The sequence below is a fragment of the Coffea arabica genome, chromosome 8e (assembly GCF_036785885.1).
Source record: "Coffea arabica cultivar ET-39 chromosome 8e, Coffea Arabica ET-39 HiFi, whole genome shotgun sequence".
Taxonomy (NCBI): domain Eukaryota; kingdom Viridiplantae; phylum Streptophyta; class Magnoliopsida; order Gentianales; family Rubiaceae; genus Coffea; species Coffea arabica.
In genome coordinates this window covers 440283-458688 of record NC_092324.1, presented here as the reverse complement: position 1 = coordinate 458688, position 18406 = coordinate 440283, and the positions used below count along the sequence as shown (strand labels likewise).

The window sequence follows — 18406 nt, the reverse complement described above, 5'->3', positions numbered from 1 at the left end:
ATTATCATCCAGGTTTAGATTAAATATGTTAGTAGTTAAGATACTTTTTAAGTTATAACTTGAAGTTTAGTTTGCCATTTATCACAACCAGAACTTCAAGGTTGTGAAACGGTATACTTTCAATGCAAATGACAACCGTTTCCTCCATGCGTAACAGTTGCAGAACTGAATGCCAAAGTGAGTTGCACCTGCTCCTGTTTATCACTTGGTGCCACGCTTGATAAGTTTGCACCTACTTCTGCTTTGGGATACAGGATGTGAACGTTCCCTAACTATTGCAGTTTCATTCTTACAGTTTTAATCTTATCAGCCAGAAACCTGTGCATTCAGAAACGAAGTAACATACTGTAAAATTTGTGCTTCGATGAGTCTCATCAAAATTCACAATTGAACAAGCTTAGCTTCAAAATGTTAGGTAAGACATGCATTTTCAATGGAACCCTTCGCTTTGATGAGCTTCAGAGCTGATGCCCATGTCAAAAAACTCTTCTTAACTGGAACAGAACTGAATGAAGTAGCGCCAGCATCCAGAACCCCAAGCCATGGGATTTTTGTGGATTGAAACCCTGAACAACTTCTGCGAGTGAATGGTTCTCATCAAATCGGATTAACTAGCGTGGACGTTCCAAGTTTTTGCACCTTAGGTATTAGGAAAACCAGAAGAGATGATTGGTGAGGAAGCAGGGGAGTAAAGTAGTCAAACAGTAGGTTGTTAATGACAGAAAATTGGTAATTAGACAATTTCTAGCTTCGTATTGGCCAATCTGGATAAATTGAGAGCTCAGTCTTGTCTACACAGACACTGGAATAATGCAAATGTGGATGACAAGGATATGGAGTATATGTACACCTATACATATGTGCAAGAACAGTTGAGACCAAAAACCCCCCCAAAAAAATGAAGTTAATGGTTACAAATAAACCTCATCAACATTTTCAAGAGCGAATTTCCTACATAACTCTTCCAATCCTTGTAAGGAAGCCTTCCAGCATTCCCGAGATTGCGCCCCTTCTTCAATGACTTGAATAGCACGGCTAAGTAGATGATTATACCTAAGCACATAGTCATTCAAATCAACGTCGTTGGGGAAAGGATCTAGAGGAAACCTGCGTTTGTAATCTTTGCTCCAGCGTGGTAGGATGTACTGAGATGGGATTTCTTCCACACCATTATAGTTGAAGACATTCAATGCATGTCTGCACAAGTAACCTCTGAAATTAAACAAGCTGCAAATACACCTTATTTCCATGTTAGTTGTCTCATACAGAACCTCGTACTGCCTAACCTCCTTTTCACTTTCTTCTACTTCAACTCGCTCTTTAACAGCATATGTTATTATAGGCCCATTGATGTTGACTTGCCTTGTGTTGAAGCAAGAGTACATCCCTTCAACTTCAATCTGGAACTTTTCAAAAATTTGCTTGGTGTACACCTTGGAGAGCTGCAACTCAAAATTACATTTTGTTCTCAACTCAAAGCTGCAATTTCTGGACTCTGTATCACCTGTAGCTTCTTTCATCAGCTTTCTTTGCAGTGCAAGGTCATACTTATCCAGAAATTCCTTGAACGATGTGTGTTTGTGAACATAGCCATCAAACAAAGGTTTTGAAACCTCATTTTCTTTAACAGGGATCATTCCAACAAAAGAGGTGTCTTTTATGTACACTGGCACCCATCTTTGTCGATCTTCATGTAATGATTGTAGCCATTTATTCTCCCCAAGCCCATGCTGACCGACCATGCTACCCCAGGCAGTTTCAAACTCAGCTATCTTCATAGAATTATATACCGCTTGATTCAGTTGCTTCCTGATAGCTTCATATCCCCTCAGTCCACCCAATTTCTCAGGAACACGCTGCATGATATATGACAGACAATAACAATGACGAGTCCCAGGAAATACCTCAGAGATGGCCATCTGCAAGGATTTTGACTGATCAGTGAGGATAACTCGTGGATGCCTGCCTAACATACATGTCAGCCATGACCTGAACATCCAAACGAAGTACTCAACTGACTCGTGCCCAAGAAAACCACATCCCAATAAGACAGACTGCCCATGGTGGTTTACTCCCACAAAAGAAACCAAAGGCAACTCATACTTATTAGTCAAGCAAGTTGTGTCAATTGCAATTGCGTCAGAAAAGTAAATATAAGCACTTCTGGACCTAGCATCAGCCCAGAAAATGTTTTTCAACCGTCCTTCATCATCAAGATCCATTAAATAAAAGAAATTTGGATTCGTCAACTTCATGCGGCAGAAGTAGTTGTAGACTGCATGTGCATCCCCTTCTTTAAGTTCCAAATGCTTTGAGTGATCTGTAGGATGCCTAACATCTCTTTCCTTAACTTTGGAGTACCCATTGGGCGCTGCATTGATAACTGAAGTCCTGTATAACTTAATAGTATGTATTTCTTTAACGGGTTCAGCTTGCTGTGATTTCTGGGCGGCAAGAATCATTTTCTTGTGTGACTTATAAAAGCGTTTGATTTCAGGGCTCACTAAATGATTGTGTTGAAGCTCAACTTCAACGATTCTCCACCTTTTAGAGTCAACAAGCTTAATGACTATCATTGCAGGACAACCAGTTCTTGTCTCTGGTCTAGGATTGTTTGCTTCACTTTTTTTCTTGAAACCTGCACTACTGCAACTGAGTTTCGCTCTGTAACGCTCTTTCCTTTTGGATCTAAACCACGAATTGCTCACTCGAATGCCAAATCCTTGATCCTTGGCATAGCCATTATAGAAATCATAAGCTTCATCAAAAGAGTCAAACTCCAAACCAACTGTGGGTGGTGGGGGCTCCCTTTTCAAGTGCGGCGCTGCACACAGTTCATCCGCATTTTCCCCCGTGGCAGAATCTCCTTCATGCTCATATTCATCACCTTCATTGAAGGCTGGCTCACTGTTGAGGCAAACAACTTCCATCTGTAAAAGCAGGGAAACAGAGGAACTCATAAAGGTTTCAAATAATGAAAAGGCTAAATAAAAAAAATGAAAGGTCGAGAAAAAAGAAAGAATCAACATTCTGTTGTCTTCAACAAAGATACGGTGTAATGTAGAAGCATGTTAACTGCAAAACCAAACCTAACACAGTAAACATGAAGCAATAAGCGATTAAAGGGGGCAAAAAAAAATTTAAAGGACACCCTTAAACCGTAAGCAAAGAATGCAAAATGCAGCTACCTGGTTTGATGAAAATAGCAATCAAGTCCAACAAGTATGAATGCTTTGCTAAACCCAATAATCATTTGACTCAGTAACTCAAACACTGCAAGAAATCCAAAAATTTGGAATTTAATCCAAGCAAATCTTGTTTCAATCCAAACCCAATTTCTCCGCCAAACAGAAAACAAAAAATTAAAAAGTCAATTTTCACAAGAGTAAATTTAGTTTGCACTGACCTTATAGAATGAGAAGAAAAAAAGGGGTTGCCAAAGCGGCAGCATTCAATCTGCAAACAGCAGTCAATGGAACTGCCAACTGATGAGCAAATAATCCATCTGAACATTCTGACCTCATTGGATTTGCATCAGTAGCAAACGAAGTACTACTGTTCAATTAATACCCGGAAATTAATTAGGGAAAGAAAGCGAAATCCCGGGAGTCCTCTGAGAGACAGGTGAGAGACAGGTGGTGGCGGTGGTGGGACGAGAGAGGATGGTAGGGGTGGTGGGATTTGGGAATTTGCCAATTCAGGGAAGGTTAATTGTAGCAGTCAGCGCGGAGCATGATACATTAGCTTATTTGGATTTGTCTGGCAATTTTCAAACTTATGTATTTGACCTTTTTCGTACGTGAGTTTGGTCTGGCAATTTTTCGTACGGGAGTTCGTACTTATAATTCAAGTGGGACGGAAAGTAATTTAGTGGAGAAAACCACTTTTTACAGTTTTCTTGATTCTGCAACGTTTTGTGAGGTGAATTTCCGGTTTAATGACTTGAGTGATGATGTAGACGTACACCATACCACACACATTTTGTCTAATCTACTAGTAATACATACTCCGTGACATTTGACAAGTGGTTAAAAGTTGCTGCAATAGAGTTGCAGATTCTTTTGGGTAGACCTTTTTTTTTTTTTGGACTCTTTTTTTTTTTTTGGAAAATCGTTGAAAATGCTCCACACATTTTGTAAAATAACTTTTTCCATTCTTCACTTTTAAAAGTATATTTTATATCCCTTACAAATTCACATTGATCAAATTTAATCTCTATTTAGGTTTAGTTTTTGGTCGGAATCTATCACGTGCCTTGCACATGATTATTTTTAGGGGTAAAATTGTCAAACACATTTCACATAATTTGATCCATAGTCCCGCACATTTTACACAATGAATTTTTCGTCCCTCACATTTTACAAAATAAATTTTTTCATCCCTCACATTCTGCAAAATGAAATTTTGTTATCCCTCATTGATTATGTGTACGACAGCCTTTTCTTATTTTTGAAAACTTATATATATATATATACACACTAGAGAATGAATGCCAGCACATCGCGCGGTTGTTTGGCGCATGTGGTTAAAGAGGAATTTGTAATTACTGGTAACCTTAGTTATTGCAATATAACTCCATGTAATTACTTCTAATAACCTTAGTAATCTGTAATCATGTAACCTTACCTTAGTAATTACTGATAACCTTACAAATATATATATATATATATATATATATATATATATATATATATATATATATATATATATATTACATGATATTCATACTGTTCAAATGAAATCAAATAGATACATATATCATGGGCTTAAAAAAAGAAAGAAACTATTATACACATGATTAATGAAAGATGAAAAAATTAATTTTGTGAAAAGTAAGGGATGAAAAAATTCATTTTTTGAAATGTCAAGGACGAAAAATTTCATTTTGTAAAATGTGAGGGACGAAAAAATCGAATTATGCGAAATTTGATTTGACAATTTTGCCTTTAAAAAATGATCACGTACAAGGCACATGGTGGATTCAGATAAAAAACTAGTCGAAAACATAGGTAGGGACCAAATTTGATTAATGTGAATTTGTAAGGGACGTAAAATTACACTCTTAAAAGTAAGAGACGAAAAAAGTCATTCTGCAAAATGTGAGGAATGATTTTTTCTTTTTTTTCTGAATAAATATAGCTTATTAGATTGTAAGCTAATATAAAAGAAAAGAATCCTATGATATTGGTCTACAAGTGATTATATCAACTCACGATACAAATACTGTATTATGGAATCTCTAGGGAAAAAAATCAAGTGAAAATGTAAAAGAATCAAACGTTACGATTTTCTAACAAGTGCTTTGAGAGCTATCGTTAACACGCTTAAATCACACTTAATTTATCACGTGAATATATACACTCACATTCAATCTTTCTATATTTAAATACTTTATCAAATTAATTTTACTTTCAAACAAAATTAACACTTGCACCTATCTTAACAAGTGCATGGCTGCACTTGTTAGTCGAGCCCAATGTTTAAATAGTATAATCCAAAACTTGTGATGTCCTGTTTATAAATGGAAATATCAATTCACAATACAAATTGAGGAATTTAAAAATATCATAGCAAGCGAAAATGTGAAAGAATCAGCATTTTAAGAAAATACTATAAACAAATATTCAAGTATAATCTCAAAATAACCAACTCAGCTTCGCTTGCATTTTATGCAGGTTTTCTTGAAAATTTCACCGGAGAGTACACAATGCACCCATTTGGTTCACTTCAAGTATAATCTAAAGATGAGATGCATTTTTGTTCAGGTTTGCTTGAAAATTTCACCGAAGAATACACAAGGCATCCATCTAATCCAAGAGCGGTTCAATTCTCTCCAGGTCCATCCCTTCCCAAAATACCATCTGGTCTGGTCCAATGACGGCTAGGTTCCATTTGAATCCACCCCTTCCCAAAATAGAGTATAAACAAATGTTTAAGTATAGTCTAAAGATGAGATACATCTCATCATGATTCATGCATACAAAGGAAGGAAAAAAAGGGGAAAAGCACCAAACATAAGGCACCCCATTTCAGTACAGCCCAAAATAGAAAATAAGAAAACAAAAGGAAAGAAATCATGGAAATGCAACCCTGGCTCCCCCTCCTCTTCATCAAAATCTCCTCTTCTTTCTAGAGAGAACCTGTGTAAGAAAGTGTGTGCCAAGCATGATGATGGATTGTTGTGTGTGTGATTGGTGTTTGTTACTTCTTGCCCTTTCACACACGCACCCCCTCCATCCCACCACAGCATCATGCTATGACATAAACCCAAAAAAGTACACAAAAAAAAAAAAAAAAACAAATGTTGTTGACGGTCCAAATTAATCAATCCTTGAGCCAAGCATCAAAAAAAAAAAATAATGAAAAAATTGAAAACAAAAGCTACACTTCCCTATAGTACAGTGTAGTATAGTCCCAAACGCTTTCTTCATCCTGAGTCCTGAAGAGTCCTCCCTCTTCCTTCCCTCCTATAGGCTTACATCTGTCTTTTCTCCCCGCGCCCCCCCCAAAATCCCCCATCCATTCCAGCACACATTTATTTCCTATTTGGTCCGTATTTATTTCAAAACAAAAATAAGACAAAAAGTTAAAGAAATATCAACGCAAAACAAAACCTAGAAAGAACTACTCCCTCAAAATCACACAAACGTAAGACCTACACATAACAGACACCAGCAATGAAGCACCACCACCACCACCACCACCACCTCTCCACTGATGCTGCCGTCCCCTCGTCGTCCTCTTCCTCCGACCAAGCCCAGATGGCCCCAACCGCCACCTCTTCATCCGCCTCATCATCCCATTCATCGGCTGCGACGGCGACGGCGACGGCGACGCCGATGACGACTCCGGCCCAATCTTCCTTATCTTTTGACAAGCCCATGTTGGCTGCCGAGGATCCCGCCTCGTCCCGTGACGCAACGTGCGCCACCGCGGCGGCGGAGACTGTGGTGGTCGAGCGCCGAGGCGAATACGCCGCCGTTTGCAAATGGGCCATCGCTAATTTCCCCAGAGTCAAGGCTCGGGCGCTCTGGAGCAAGTACTTCGAGGTCGGCGGCTACGATTGCCGCCTGCTAATCTACCCTAAAGGTGACTCCCAGGCCCTCCCTGGATACATCAGCATCTATCTACAAATCATGGACCCGCGCAACACCACGTCGTCCAAATGGGATTGTTTCGCCAGCTACCGCCTCTCCGTCGACCACCCTTCCGACCCCACTAAGTCCATCCACCGCGACAGCTGGCACCGCTTCTCCTCCAAGAAGAAATCCCATGGCTGGTGTGATTTCTCTCCCTCTAACTCAATCTTGGAACCTAAGCTCGGCTTTTTGTTTAATAATGATTGCCTCTTAGTTACCGCTGATATATTGATCTTACACGAATCTATTTCGTTCTCGCGGGATAATAACGATATGCAGTCCAACCCTTCCTCTAATTTGGCTGCTGGTGTTGTCAATGGGGATGTCTTGAGTGGGAAGTTCACTTGGAAGGTTCATAACTTTAGCTTGTTTAAGGAAATGATTAAGACTCAGAAGATAATGAGCCCGGTTTTTCCGGCTGGAGAGTGTAATTTGAGGATTAGTGTGTACCAGAGCTCCGTGAATGGGGTGGACTATTTGTCAATGTGCTTGGAGAGTAAGGATACTGAGAAGAGTTTAGGGGTTTCTGATAGGAGTTGCTGGTGTTTGTTTAGGATGTCCGTGTTGAATCAGAAGCCGGGGTTTAATCACATGCATAGGGACTCATATGGGAGGTTTGCAGCTGATAATAAGAGTGGAGATAACACCAGTTTGGGATGGAATGATTATATGAAGATGTCAGATTTCATAGGGACCGAGTCAGGGTATTTGGTGGATGACATGGCAGTTTTCAGCACATCGTTCCATGTCATTAAAGAACAGAATAATTTCTCTAAGAATCCAGGGAAGGATGCTGGCAAAAATGGGAATATTGTTAGCAAGAAAAACGATGGCCATTATGGGAAGTTCTCTTGGAAGATTGAGAATTTCACGAGGTTGAAAGACCTTCTCAAGAAGAGGAAGATCACTGGGCTTTGCATCAAGAGCAGGAGATTTCAAATTGGCAACCGGGATTGTCGCCTTATTGTTTATCCTCGAGGTAAGCATTTTGCTATATTTTTATGAATTATTGTCATGCTTTAAATGGTACTAAGCCAGGTCCCATTTGAATTAACACTCGAACGTGGATCCAAAGTCTTAAGTGCCATAACTAAGGGGCCATTTGGTAATGTTTATGTTTGCTGCTTTTTTGTTTATGTTTGGAGAATTTTACAAACACAAACAAAGAACAGCATTTGCTAGAGGTGTTTTTGATTTTGTAAACGGATAAATGTTTTGAAACAATGTGCCTGTTTCTAAAACACCAAAATTGGTTTATTGGCTTGTTCTACAAACATGATAAAACACGCGTGAATAGTATTCTAATGAATAGTATTTTAATACTTTTCTTAGTGTTTTCATCAAATGGAATCAGTACATAAATTTAAAAAGGAAAAGACATTTTCTATGGTGTTACTCGCAGTTTGTTTGTATGAGGCTCAAATTTCCAGGGCTCAAATTTAAAGTGGATAAAGATATTGAAGAGTCAATCCCTTCACATCCTTTGTGGCAGATTTTAGTATATCAACTTAAGGGAATGTTACAGTGTTTTTGAATCAAAAGTGAAGTTTTGGTTTCCCCATACTCATAGCTCCCAAATCTCCTTATCATCAGTTTATGCGGATAGAAAGCTGGAGCCCTTGGTGCTGCCATGCAATTGGGAGGATTCAATAATTTTAGGACTAATTTTATGGGTTTGGACTTGGTGAAATTTGGTGATTGGGTTAATTTGGGAATTGATTTTGGCCAATTGCTTGGTGAATTTTTTTTATTCCGGGATTATTTTTATATTTTTGGCTAATTTTGGTGACATCTGTAAACTACTTCTTGATCATTTTGGGATTGATTTTGGTTAATTATTTGGTGAATTGTGCTAATTTCGAGCTTATTGTGGACAAATTGTTAATAATTTGGTGATTCAAGGGTATAAATGTGGTTTTGATGATTAATATTAGTGTTTTTTTTTGGTATGCATTTTGTTTATTGTGGTTGATTTGGAGATATGTTTTCCATTGATTAAGAATTTCTTGAAAGAAGGGAGAAGGGAGCAAAGAAAAGGATTGAAAAACTAAGAACAATTAAAGGGCAACCAAACATGTTTATCTTTAATTATTCGTAAAACTATATCTTGCACCAAACATATTTCTATTTGTTCATAATAATAAATAGAACAAGTGTTTCGTTCTAGTTGTCTTAAAGAACATAAACGGGAAAACATGAACGTTACCAAACGGCCCCTGATCTTTTCATTTTGAATGGTGCTGTTGAATTTTTATCTCAAAAAAATTTTGTACATATCACATCCCTGCCCCCTCTTCCTGTGTTCCCACAGAAGAGATATCTAATAGGTTCCATCCTGCAGTTTGTTAATTTTGTTCTTCCATTTAAAAGTCGGGTTCTCTTTGAACATTATTTGATGCCTGGCCTGGTTGTGATTGATTGAAGGACAATTAACCTTTCATCGTACACAAACTCACTTTGTACTTTTTGACATATTGTCTTGTCCTTCTTTTGCTGAATGGTGTAATACTGCTATTCTGTTTCGTGGCATCAGGGCAGTCTCAGCCACCGTGCCACCTCTCAGTATTTCTTGAAGTTACAGATTCCCGAAATACTAACAATGACTGGAGTTGCTTTGTGAGCCATAGATTATCAGTTCTCAACCAAAAGTCGGATGAAAAATCTGTCACAAAGGAATCTCAAAATCGGTACTCCAAGGCTGCAAAGGACTGGGGTTGGCGTGAATTTGTGACACTGACGAGTCTCTTTGATCAAGATTCTGGGTTTCTTGAGAAGGACGTTGTTAGCTTCTCTGCTGAAGTCCTTATTTTGAAAGAGACATCAGTAATTCAGGATTTAACCGATCAGGACTGTGAGCCAGGAAATACTCTTCCCTTGTCAGAAAAAGTTGGAAGAAGAAGTTCATTTACATGGAAGGTGGAAAACTTCATGTCCTTCAAAGAAATTATGGAAACTCGGAAGATATTTAGCAAATTCTTTCAAGCTGGTGGATGTGAACTTCGGATTGGTGGGTTCTACTTCCTTGTGATGTTCGTTTCCAGTTGAGATTTGTGATTCATAGTTGTTGGCGTTCCTGAAGTTGACTGATTAAAGTGTTCTCCATGTTAAACTTTTACCTTTGGTTTGCAGGTGTATACGAGTCATTTGACACCATATGTATATACTTAGAGAGTGATCAATCTATTGGCACTGACCCTGAAAAGAATTTTTGGGTCAGATACAGAATGGCAATTGTAAACCAAAAAAACCCTTCAAAAACTGTGTGGAAGGAGTCCTCTATATGCACAAAGACATGGAATAACTCTGTTCTTCAATTTATGAAAGTGTCAGATATGTTGGAAGCAGATGCAGGATTTCTTGTGCGTGAAACAGTTGTCTTTGTATGTGAAATTTTGGACTGCTGCCCTTGGTTTGAGTTTTCAGACCTAGAGGTTAGTCATTCTTATCTTCTATTTTAGGAAATTAAATTCTCTCTCCAAGACGAAAAAAAGAAATATGACAAGTATGAAGTTGTTTCCTGTCCTCCAAGTTAGATATATCTGCTAAAAATGAAAGTATCCTGAACAAAGTGAGGAAATAATATTTATAAATACTTCTCTCGGCATGTTTATGTCTTGTGGTTTTGGTGAAGTATCTTCATGTTGAGCATGTTAGTAATCACCTATGACAGAAATTGATGGTGCCTTTGGGTCATTTGCTAACTTATAGATGCATAATAGAACTTTTACTTCTATAGAGGAGGATGTTGTATGTGGTTCTCTCATGATCTATAACAGTTGCTTTAGTGGAAACTGTTAGCTGTCCAAACAAGAATCTTGATACAGAATTCACAGGCTGAAATTATAAGGAAGCTGCTGAAGATCAATCATCATAGAGACTCAAACGATGAATTAATTTAGTTATTAGCTGCTAGACAAAATTCATGAATCTGACATTTGTCAATACACGACTTTGTCCTTGTTTGGAGATCAAATTATTGTTTCTTGAATTTGGAAGCCAAGTTCTAGAGCAATCTTACTGTAACTTCATGGCTCCCCTGTTTTGTAAGCAAGGGGAAGAAATATAATCATGTTTAAGTGTTTGGTGTTGACCTAACGAATTTTCAGTTTGATTGCTTGATCACTATTTTTAAAGATATATATTGGCTTACAATAACTATTAGCTCTTGCTTTCATTAGTGCTTGTCAATGTTTCGGCTAAGAAACATGGAGGCCTTTAGTTTGACTACTTTTCAATAAGACCAATCCGGTGAGATTTGAGACAATTGGGGCTGATGGAACAGTTAAATAAGTGGTTTTGCCTGAGTTTGTGGGTTTTCTGTGGGAACCATTAATCTTGGAGTCATTTTGCAATGTTTGATGTTTCTGCACTTTCAGTGATTGTGTGCCTAGAATACAGATTCATCTGGTTAAGTTTTTATGGATACCTGCTTGAGTTTTTGTGTTCCTTTTATCAGGTTTTAGCTTCCGAGGATGACCAGGATGCTCTGACAACTGATCCTGATGAACTGATTGATTCTGAGGATAGTGAAGGGATAAGTGGAGATGACGAAGATATTTTCAGAAATCTTCTTTCAAGGGCAGGATTTCACCTGACTTACGGAGACAATCCTTCGCAGCCACAGGTCACATTAAGAGAGAAACTTCTCATTGATGCTGGTGCAATTGCTGGGTTTCTGACAGGACTTCGTGTTTATCTTGATGATCCTGCTAAAGTAAAGCGCTTGCTTCTGCCTACAAAGATATCTGGCTGTAATGACGGAAAGAAGTTAAATAAGAATGACGAGTCTTCCCCCAGTCTAATGAACTTGTTGATGGGAGTTAAAGTTTTGCAACAAGCAATTATTGATCTACTTCTGGATATAATGGTCGAATGTTGCCAACCTTCGGAAGAAAGTACAGCTGATGATTCCTCTGAAATAAGTTCCAAACCTTCCCTAGATGGTAGTGGTTCAACTACTCCACTTGAATCAGATAGAGGCAATGGAGCAGTGGAGTCTGCACAACTTCCTCTACATGACAGATTCGATTCAGCACTGGATGAGAGCATGAATGCCTCTGCTGTGCAAAGCTCAGATGTAGATGGAAATTTTGTGCTTGGGAAACCAGTTCCTGGACAACCTATTTGTCCACCCGAAACTTCTGCTGGTGGTTTCTCTGAAAATCCTACCATGCGTTCCAAGGTATGATTGCCAAATTATCAAAAGATTGATTACATCATCATAGTTAACCTTCTCTGGCATAGACTGATCAAAGAAATTGTAATTTCAGACAAAGTGGCCTGAGCAGTCTGAGGAGCTTCTTGGGTTGATTGTGAACTCTCTGAGAGCACTTGATGGAGCTGTTCCTCAAGGTTGTCCCGAGCCAAGAAGAAGACCACATTCTGCACAGAAGATAGCTCTTGTATTGGATAAAGCACCAAAGCATCTACAACCAGATCTAGTTGCTTTGGTACCAAAATTAGTTGAACATTCAGAACATCCGCTTGCTGCTTGTGCTCTTTTAGATCGATTACGAAAGCCAGATGCAGAAACTAGTCTGCGCTTGCCTGTATGATAATTCTTGTTCTTCCCACATAGTATTATGTGGATGTGGTTTTAGTTTGTCTGGTTTCACTTTTTCTATCAAGAAATATTTATCAAATCTTCATTGATCAGGTTTTCAGTGCACTTAGTCAGTTGGAATGTAGCAGCGAAGTGTGGGAACGTGTTCTTTTTCAGTCATTTGGGCTTTTGGCAGATTCAAATGATGAACCTCTTGCAGCAACTGTGGATTTTATTTTCAAAGCTGCATTACATTGCCAACATCTTTCTCAAGCAGTATGCAATCAAACCAAATTTGTATTCATAGTCTTAGTTTTATTCTCTCACCCCATTGTTTCTGTATTCAAAATAATCGTATTTGTGTTCTCTGCAGGTGAGAGCAGTGCGTGTTAGGCTAAAAAATTTGGGGACTGAAGTTTCCCCATGTGTCCTTGATTATTTAAGCCGAACTGTAAATAGTTGTGCAGATATTGCTGAAGCTATTATGCGAGATATTGATTGTAGTGATGATCTTGATGATATCTCTGCAATGCCTTCTGGGATGTTCTTAGTTGGTGAAAGTGCGACATCTGAGAGAATGCATGCAGTAAATCAACAAGCTATTCGTGCTAATTATTATTTTTCAGACATATATATTCTTATTGAAATGTTATCAATCCCTTGCCTTGCTGTTGAAGCTTCCCAGACTTTTGAGAGAGCTGTAGCTAGAGGAGCCATTGTAGCTCAGTCTATGGCCATGGTCTTGGAAAGACGCCTTTCTAGACGGTTAAATTCGGCCTCTCAATATGTAGCTGAAAATTTTGGGCACTCCGATATAACTGTAGAAGGAGAAACTATTGAGCAGTTGAGGGCTCAACAGGATGATTTCACTTCTGTTATTGGTCTTGCTGAGACACTGGCACTCTCTAAGGATCCCTGCATAAAAGAATTTGTAAAGATGCTTTATACCATATTATTTAAATGGTACACTGATGAGCCTTACAGGTTGAGGATGCTCAAGAGACTTGTAGATCGTGCTACCAGTAGCACAGAAGGTAGTCGTGAAATAGACTTGGATTTGGAGATTTTGGTGATCTTGGTTTGTGAGGAGCAAGAAATTGTTAGACCGGTTCTGAGCATGATGCGAGAAGTTGCTGAACTTGCAAATGTTGATAGGGCGGCTCTTTGGCATCAGCTCTGTGCCACTGACGATGAAATTCTTCGACTTCGTGAAGAAAAGAAAGCAGAACTTGCTAGTGTGGCCAAGGAAAAAGCTCATATGTCGCAGAAGTTAAGCGAATCAGAGGCTGCCAATAACCGACTTAAGGTATTTTTCTTGTTTTAATTGCTGGTCTTGTAATTACTACCGTATCTGATTGATATCTTTAAGTTATTACTTTCTTATGAAATGACAGTCTGAGCTGAAGACTGAAGTTGATCGTTTTGCCCGGGAAAGAAAGGAGCTGTCTGAACAGATTCAAGAAGTTGAGAGTCAACTGGAGTGGCTTCGCTCAGAGCGGGATGATGAAATAGCGAAACTCAGTGCAGAAAAGAAAGTTCTTCAGGATCGTCTGCATGATGCAGAGTCACAGCTTTCCCAATTGAGATCACGAAAACGTGATGAGTTGAAGGTTTGTGTATATATCATCTTCTGTATCTGTGCTTTCTTAACTCAAGAGCTGATGGAGTTTGTGACAAATTTGTTGAAATTTGTCAAAAAGGATATTGTGCATACACATTCACTCACTTGGGGACCATACTGAAAACTTAGTGTTTTTCTGTCTCTGTAACTGTTATCTAATTGACTCGGTGTTATATTGGCATTAGCGGTTTAGCTTATGGGTGTGGAAGAAATTAACGAATGACAGTAAAGAAAAGGGGGGAAAAAGAGTTAAGAAACTGGGGAGGTATGTTAGAGTTTGTTCAGTGAGGACACTAAAATCGATAACTGTCGGAATGATACTCATTTGCGCTTGAACCTAGAAAGAGGATCTTTTATATGATTTTGGCTCATGGTTTAAAAGGAATTTTTCTGGTATATGTTTTTGTTCTGCTTCCAGTCCTAAATATGAAGCACAAGGCCCCTGACAGTATTTGCAGATTCGTTGTCTTGTGGCCCAGAGAGTATGTGCATGTTCACTGCATTAGTTTTGCAGAATCTTTTGTCTGTTGGAAACAGAGATACTTGTTGACATTAAAGAATTTTATGTATCTTGACATATGGTGCATACAACTTGTTTGCCTAATACTTTGTGCAACCAATCATGAGAAATGGAGAACAGAGTGACTGAAATCTCTCTACCTACGTATACATGTGGCAACAGTAGGATGTTTTCATTGGTGTTTGTAACTTCAAAATTTCTAGTTGGCATTTAGTGTTAAAGTGATGCTTTTCTGATGTAACCTTGTGGGTACTCCAGAGAGTTATGAAAGAGAAAAATGCATTGGCCGAGAGGTTAAAGAATGCCGAAGCTGCTCGGAAAAGGTTTGATGAAGAACTGAAGCGATATGCCACAGAGAATGTTACTCGTGAAGAAATAAGGCAATCACTTGAAGATGAGATTCGCCGGCTGACACAAACTGTTGGGCAAACTGAAGGGGAGAAGCGTGAGAAAGAAGAGCAAGTTGCTCGATGTGAAACTTATATTGATGGGATGGAATCCAAATTGCAGGCCTGTGAGGTATTTGCTTTTGGCATTGCTCTTCCTAGAGTTCTTTCCTAAAATGTATTTGGCTGATGGCTTCTTTCTCACTTTGGGCCATTCTTACATATATATTCCAGGAGGCAAATGATAACTAAATTGATAACTAAATAACAATAAAAGGGAAGTTCTTGTTGATTTTGTTGACTTATTTTTGGATTCATGAGGAATTTCTCTCTTCTTTTTTCCCTTTGAATGAATGATGAAGTCAACTTCTTGTCCAACATAATCATTTAGAAGTCATGATTGCACCCTGTTCTAATTGAGCAATCTGATTTAAACTGCTGGAAATGACAATTTGGATAACCATGAATGACATTGTGCATACAAATGTTGGGATTTATTTGGCTAATAACCAGCCCCTCATTCAGATTGTGTAAAGTGAAGTTTTTGGAAGTCAATTTTGTTTGTCTGTGTGTTTTTTTGCCAAAGGAATCAGGATAAATATTCTGGTGGTTGTTTTGGTCTTGTTTTTGATGTATTCCCATGATCCTCACATTTTGTAAATTGCAGCTTCATTTGATCTTCACTGTGTTTATTTGTATATATTTGGATTTTAGGAGAGATCATGCCAGAATTGAATTTGTTCTTTGCTATTGACTGTTTTAATGAATTCGGAATCGGGGAAATTCATATCGGAATTGAATGTTATCTTTGCTATCTTATATTTTGTCGACATGCAGGCGATAATATGTTATCAGTTGATTTTAAGATAATGCTTAACGGACTTCATTGTTTTTGCAGCAATACATTCATCATCTTGAGGCTTCGCTTCAGGAAGAAATGTCGCGTCATGCACCTCTATATGGTGTTGGCTTAGAAGCTTTATCCATGAAAGAGTTGGAGACATTGTCACGCATCCATGAAGATGGACTGAGACAGATTCATACAATTCAGCAGCGCAAAGGAAGTCCTGCTGGTAGTCCTCTTGTAAGCCCCCATTCCCTTCCGCACAATAATGGATTATATCCTGCTACTCCACCTCCAATGGCCGTTGGACTGCCACCTTCCCTCGTTCCAAATGGTGTTGGAATCCACAGCAACGGACACGTGAATGGTGCAGTTGGCCCCTGGTTCAACCACTCCTGAATCAAGGTCAAATGCATCATTTAGGTCAGTTGGGGGAACATTCTTGTTTGATCAGCTTTGTTTGTCTATTGCGAGCCTGGTATCGTCCCAATACGAAAGGGTTGCCCCATTTACGAGTTAATTGGCAATTGAAGGGCTTTGGAATTCATGGGAAAAATCAAGAGATCTTATATAATGGGTGGTGTCAGTGTAGTGTTGTTTTTCTGGGATGGGTCTGGCCATGTGATTCCGATGGCTATTTAACAATTCCAAATGCCGTTGCTTGTTTGAGGTGATCCGTCCGATAAAAGGCATTAAAAAGTTTTGTTTTCTTCCCCACCTTTTCTTTTTCTCCTTCCATCCTTTAATGACTCTCTCTTTGGTTTTGGTTTAAGTTTTAACACATTCATTATTTTTCCCTATTTTTCTTGTGGCCAAAGGTGCAGTATTTGCTGCCTTTTGTTTGCCTCCTCATCTCTCATCCTTTCTGTTACTGTATTCCCTTGGATTCTTGTAAGCTCTTTTTTTGTAAATATATCAACATAAGTGGAATATAGACGTTTAACAGAATCCAAATTTGTGGGTTTTGAAGTTGAAAACTGTTTAAGTTGGCCCTTAAAATTGTGGTTCTAGGAGGTGTTTAAAGACCAACTTATTCTCCTTCGCAATGGAGCCAAACTTATGGTGAAGTCAGCAGATTGGCTCGTGTTGTGTGTAGCCTAGGGATGGTCCAGTGGTATATTTCCACGAACCTTTGCTGTAGGATGTGCGGACTGGAGTAGGGAGTGGCTGTAAAAGTTCAGTTCCAGGATGATATCTAAAATTGCTGTTGCCGTCTCTTTTTTGTGTGCCAACTTCGTTACATAAAATTAGACCCCTATTTGAATGGTTTTGCTGTCCTTACTTTGCCGGGCCAGAGCAAGAATCAGGTTATTTGTACTCTAGGTTAAGTTAGCTGCTGGGTAAATGTTCGTTCAAGATTTTAGAGCTAGGATCAAGAAGAGCTAGTTTGGTTCCAACTTCCAACAAGATAGTGCAGCTTGAATCCACAAAGTTTTAAGCTCTTTTGAGGAATGATGAAAAGAGTTGAAGATCGCAGTGTTGAACTTAGATTTGGCTTATGTATTAGATTTAATTGTCCATGCCATGAGTCTAGAAATGTTCTTAAAAGAAAAGCGAAGCCTAAGGGGGAAAGAACTTAAAAAGAACAAAATTAGTGAATGTTATAGGGATCTTACTTACAGAAGGGATGGTGCTGCGTATGATTTTCTTCATCTGTCACTAGACAGAGTGACGACCAGCTGTGTCATTTTCCAAGTTTAAGTACAATGTTGTTAGGCATCAGCAGGATTAAATTTCAAAAAAAAAAAAAAAATTGGTTCTTGTGAATGCTCAGACATATTAATTAATAGGGGTGTCAGTTGGAAATTTTGAGTGGGTTTCGACGACGAGTCTAAACTCGACTCACAAATTATACCAATTTTTTAATTTCATAATTTTTGGGCTTTGGATTCAAATTAAAAGATTCAAACTCAACTCACACTATTATATACTATTATACGAGTGTCAGGCTTAAATCGGGTTTGGTTCAAACTCATACTTAAATACGTAATTATATGTAATAGATATTTTATAATTATAAATTTATATATAAATTATTAACACTTTATGTCATAATCTATATAATTATACTCATTTATGAGTCGAGCTTTAATCGAGTTTGAATCTAACATAATTCAAATTCAATTCATATTTAATTTGGACCTAATAAAAATTTAGGTTCATCGGAGTTTTATTGGCCGAACCAGCCGAGTTCGAGCTGTTGTCACCCCTACATATGAAACCATTGAATGCTATCTCTTCTCTACTTAAGGGGAATTAACAAGTAAAACACTTTTTTAATTAGTCCTTCATCGGCCGACTTTGACAAGAGAAAATGCATGTAAACAACGACATCAACAACAACAACAAAGAGT

General features: G+C 38.4%; 2 protein-coding genes across 4 annotated transcripts; one reads left to right on the top strand and one right to left on the bottom strand.

Moving 5' to 3' along the window:
* Positions 1-733: 733 nt before the first annotated feature.
* LOC113702911 (protein FAR1-RELATED SEQUENCE 6) lies at positions 734-3817 on the bottom strand. Of its 3 annotated transcripts, none has more exons than XM_027224089.2 (3): positions 3407-3817; positions 3189-3273; positions 734-3089 (listed from the first exon to the last, which is right to left on the bottom strand). In XM_027224089.2, exon 3 carries the CDS (start codon positions 3027-3029, stop codon positions 912-914), a length of 2118 nt encoding a protein of 705 aa, XP_027079890.2. In that variant the 5' UTR covers positions 3030-3089; positions 3189-3273; positions 3407-3817; the 3' UTR covers positions 734-911. The 3 variants fall into 3 exon arrangements, with proteins under 3 accessions (XP_027079890.2, XP_027079893.2, XP_027079892.2); XM_027224092.2 differs by having other exon boundaries at positions 734-2930; XM_027224091.2 differs by lacking the exon at positions 3189-3273 and having other exon boundaries at positions 734-2930.
* Positions 3818-6238: 2421 nt separating this feature from the next.
* On the top strand, positions 6239-17029 carry LOC113703518 (uncharacterized). The gene is made up of 10 exons (XM_027224914.2): positions 6239-8118; positions 9673-10146; positions 10269-10570; positions 11596-12321; positions 12410-12688; positions 12796-12957; positions 13055-13987; positions 14076-14291; positions 15081-15341; positions 16107-17029. Exons 1-10 carry the CDS (start codon positions 6678-6680, stop codon positions 16449-16451), a joined length of 5139 nt encoding a protein of 1712 aa, XP_027080715.1. The 5' UTR covers positions 6239-6677; the 3' UTR covers positions 16452-17029.
* The last annotated feature ends 1377 nt before the right edge of the window (positions 17030-18406 follow it).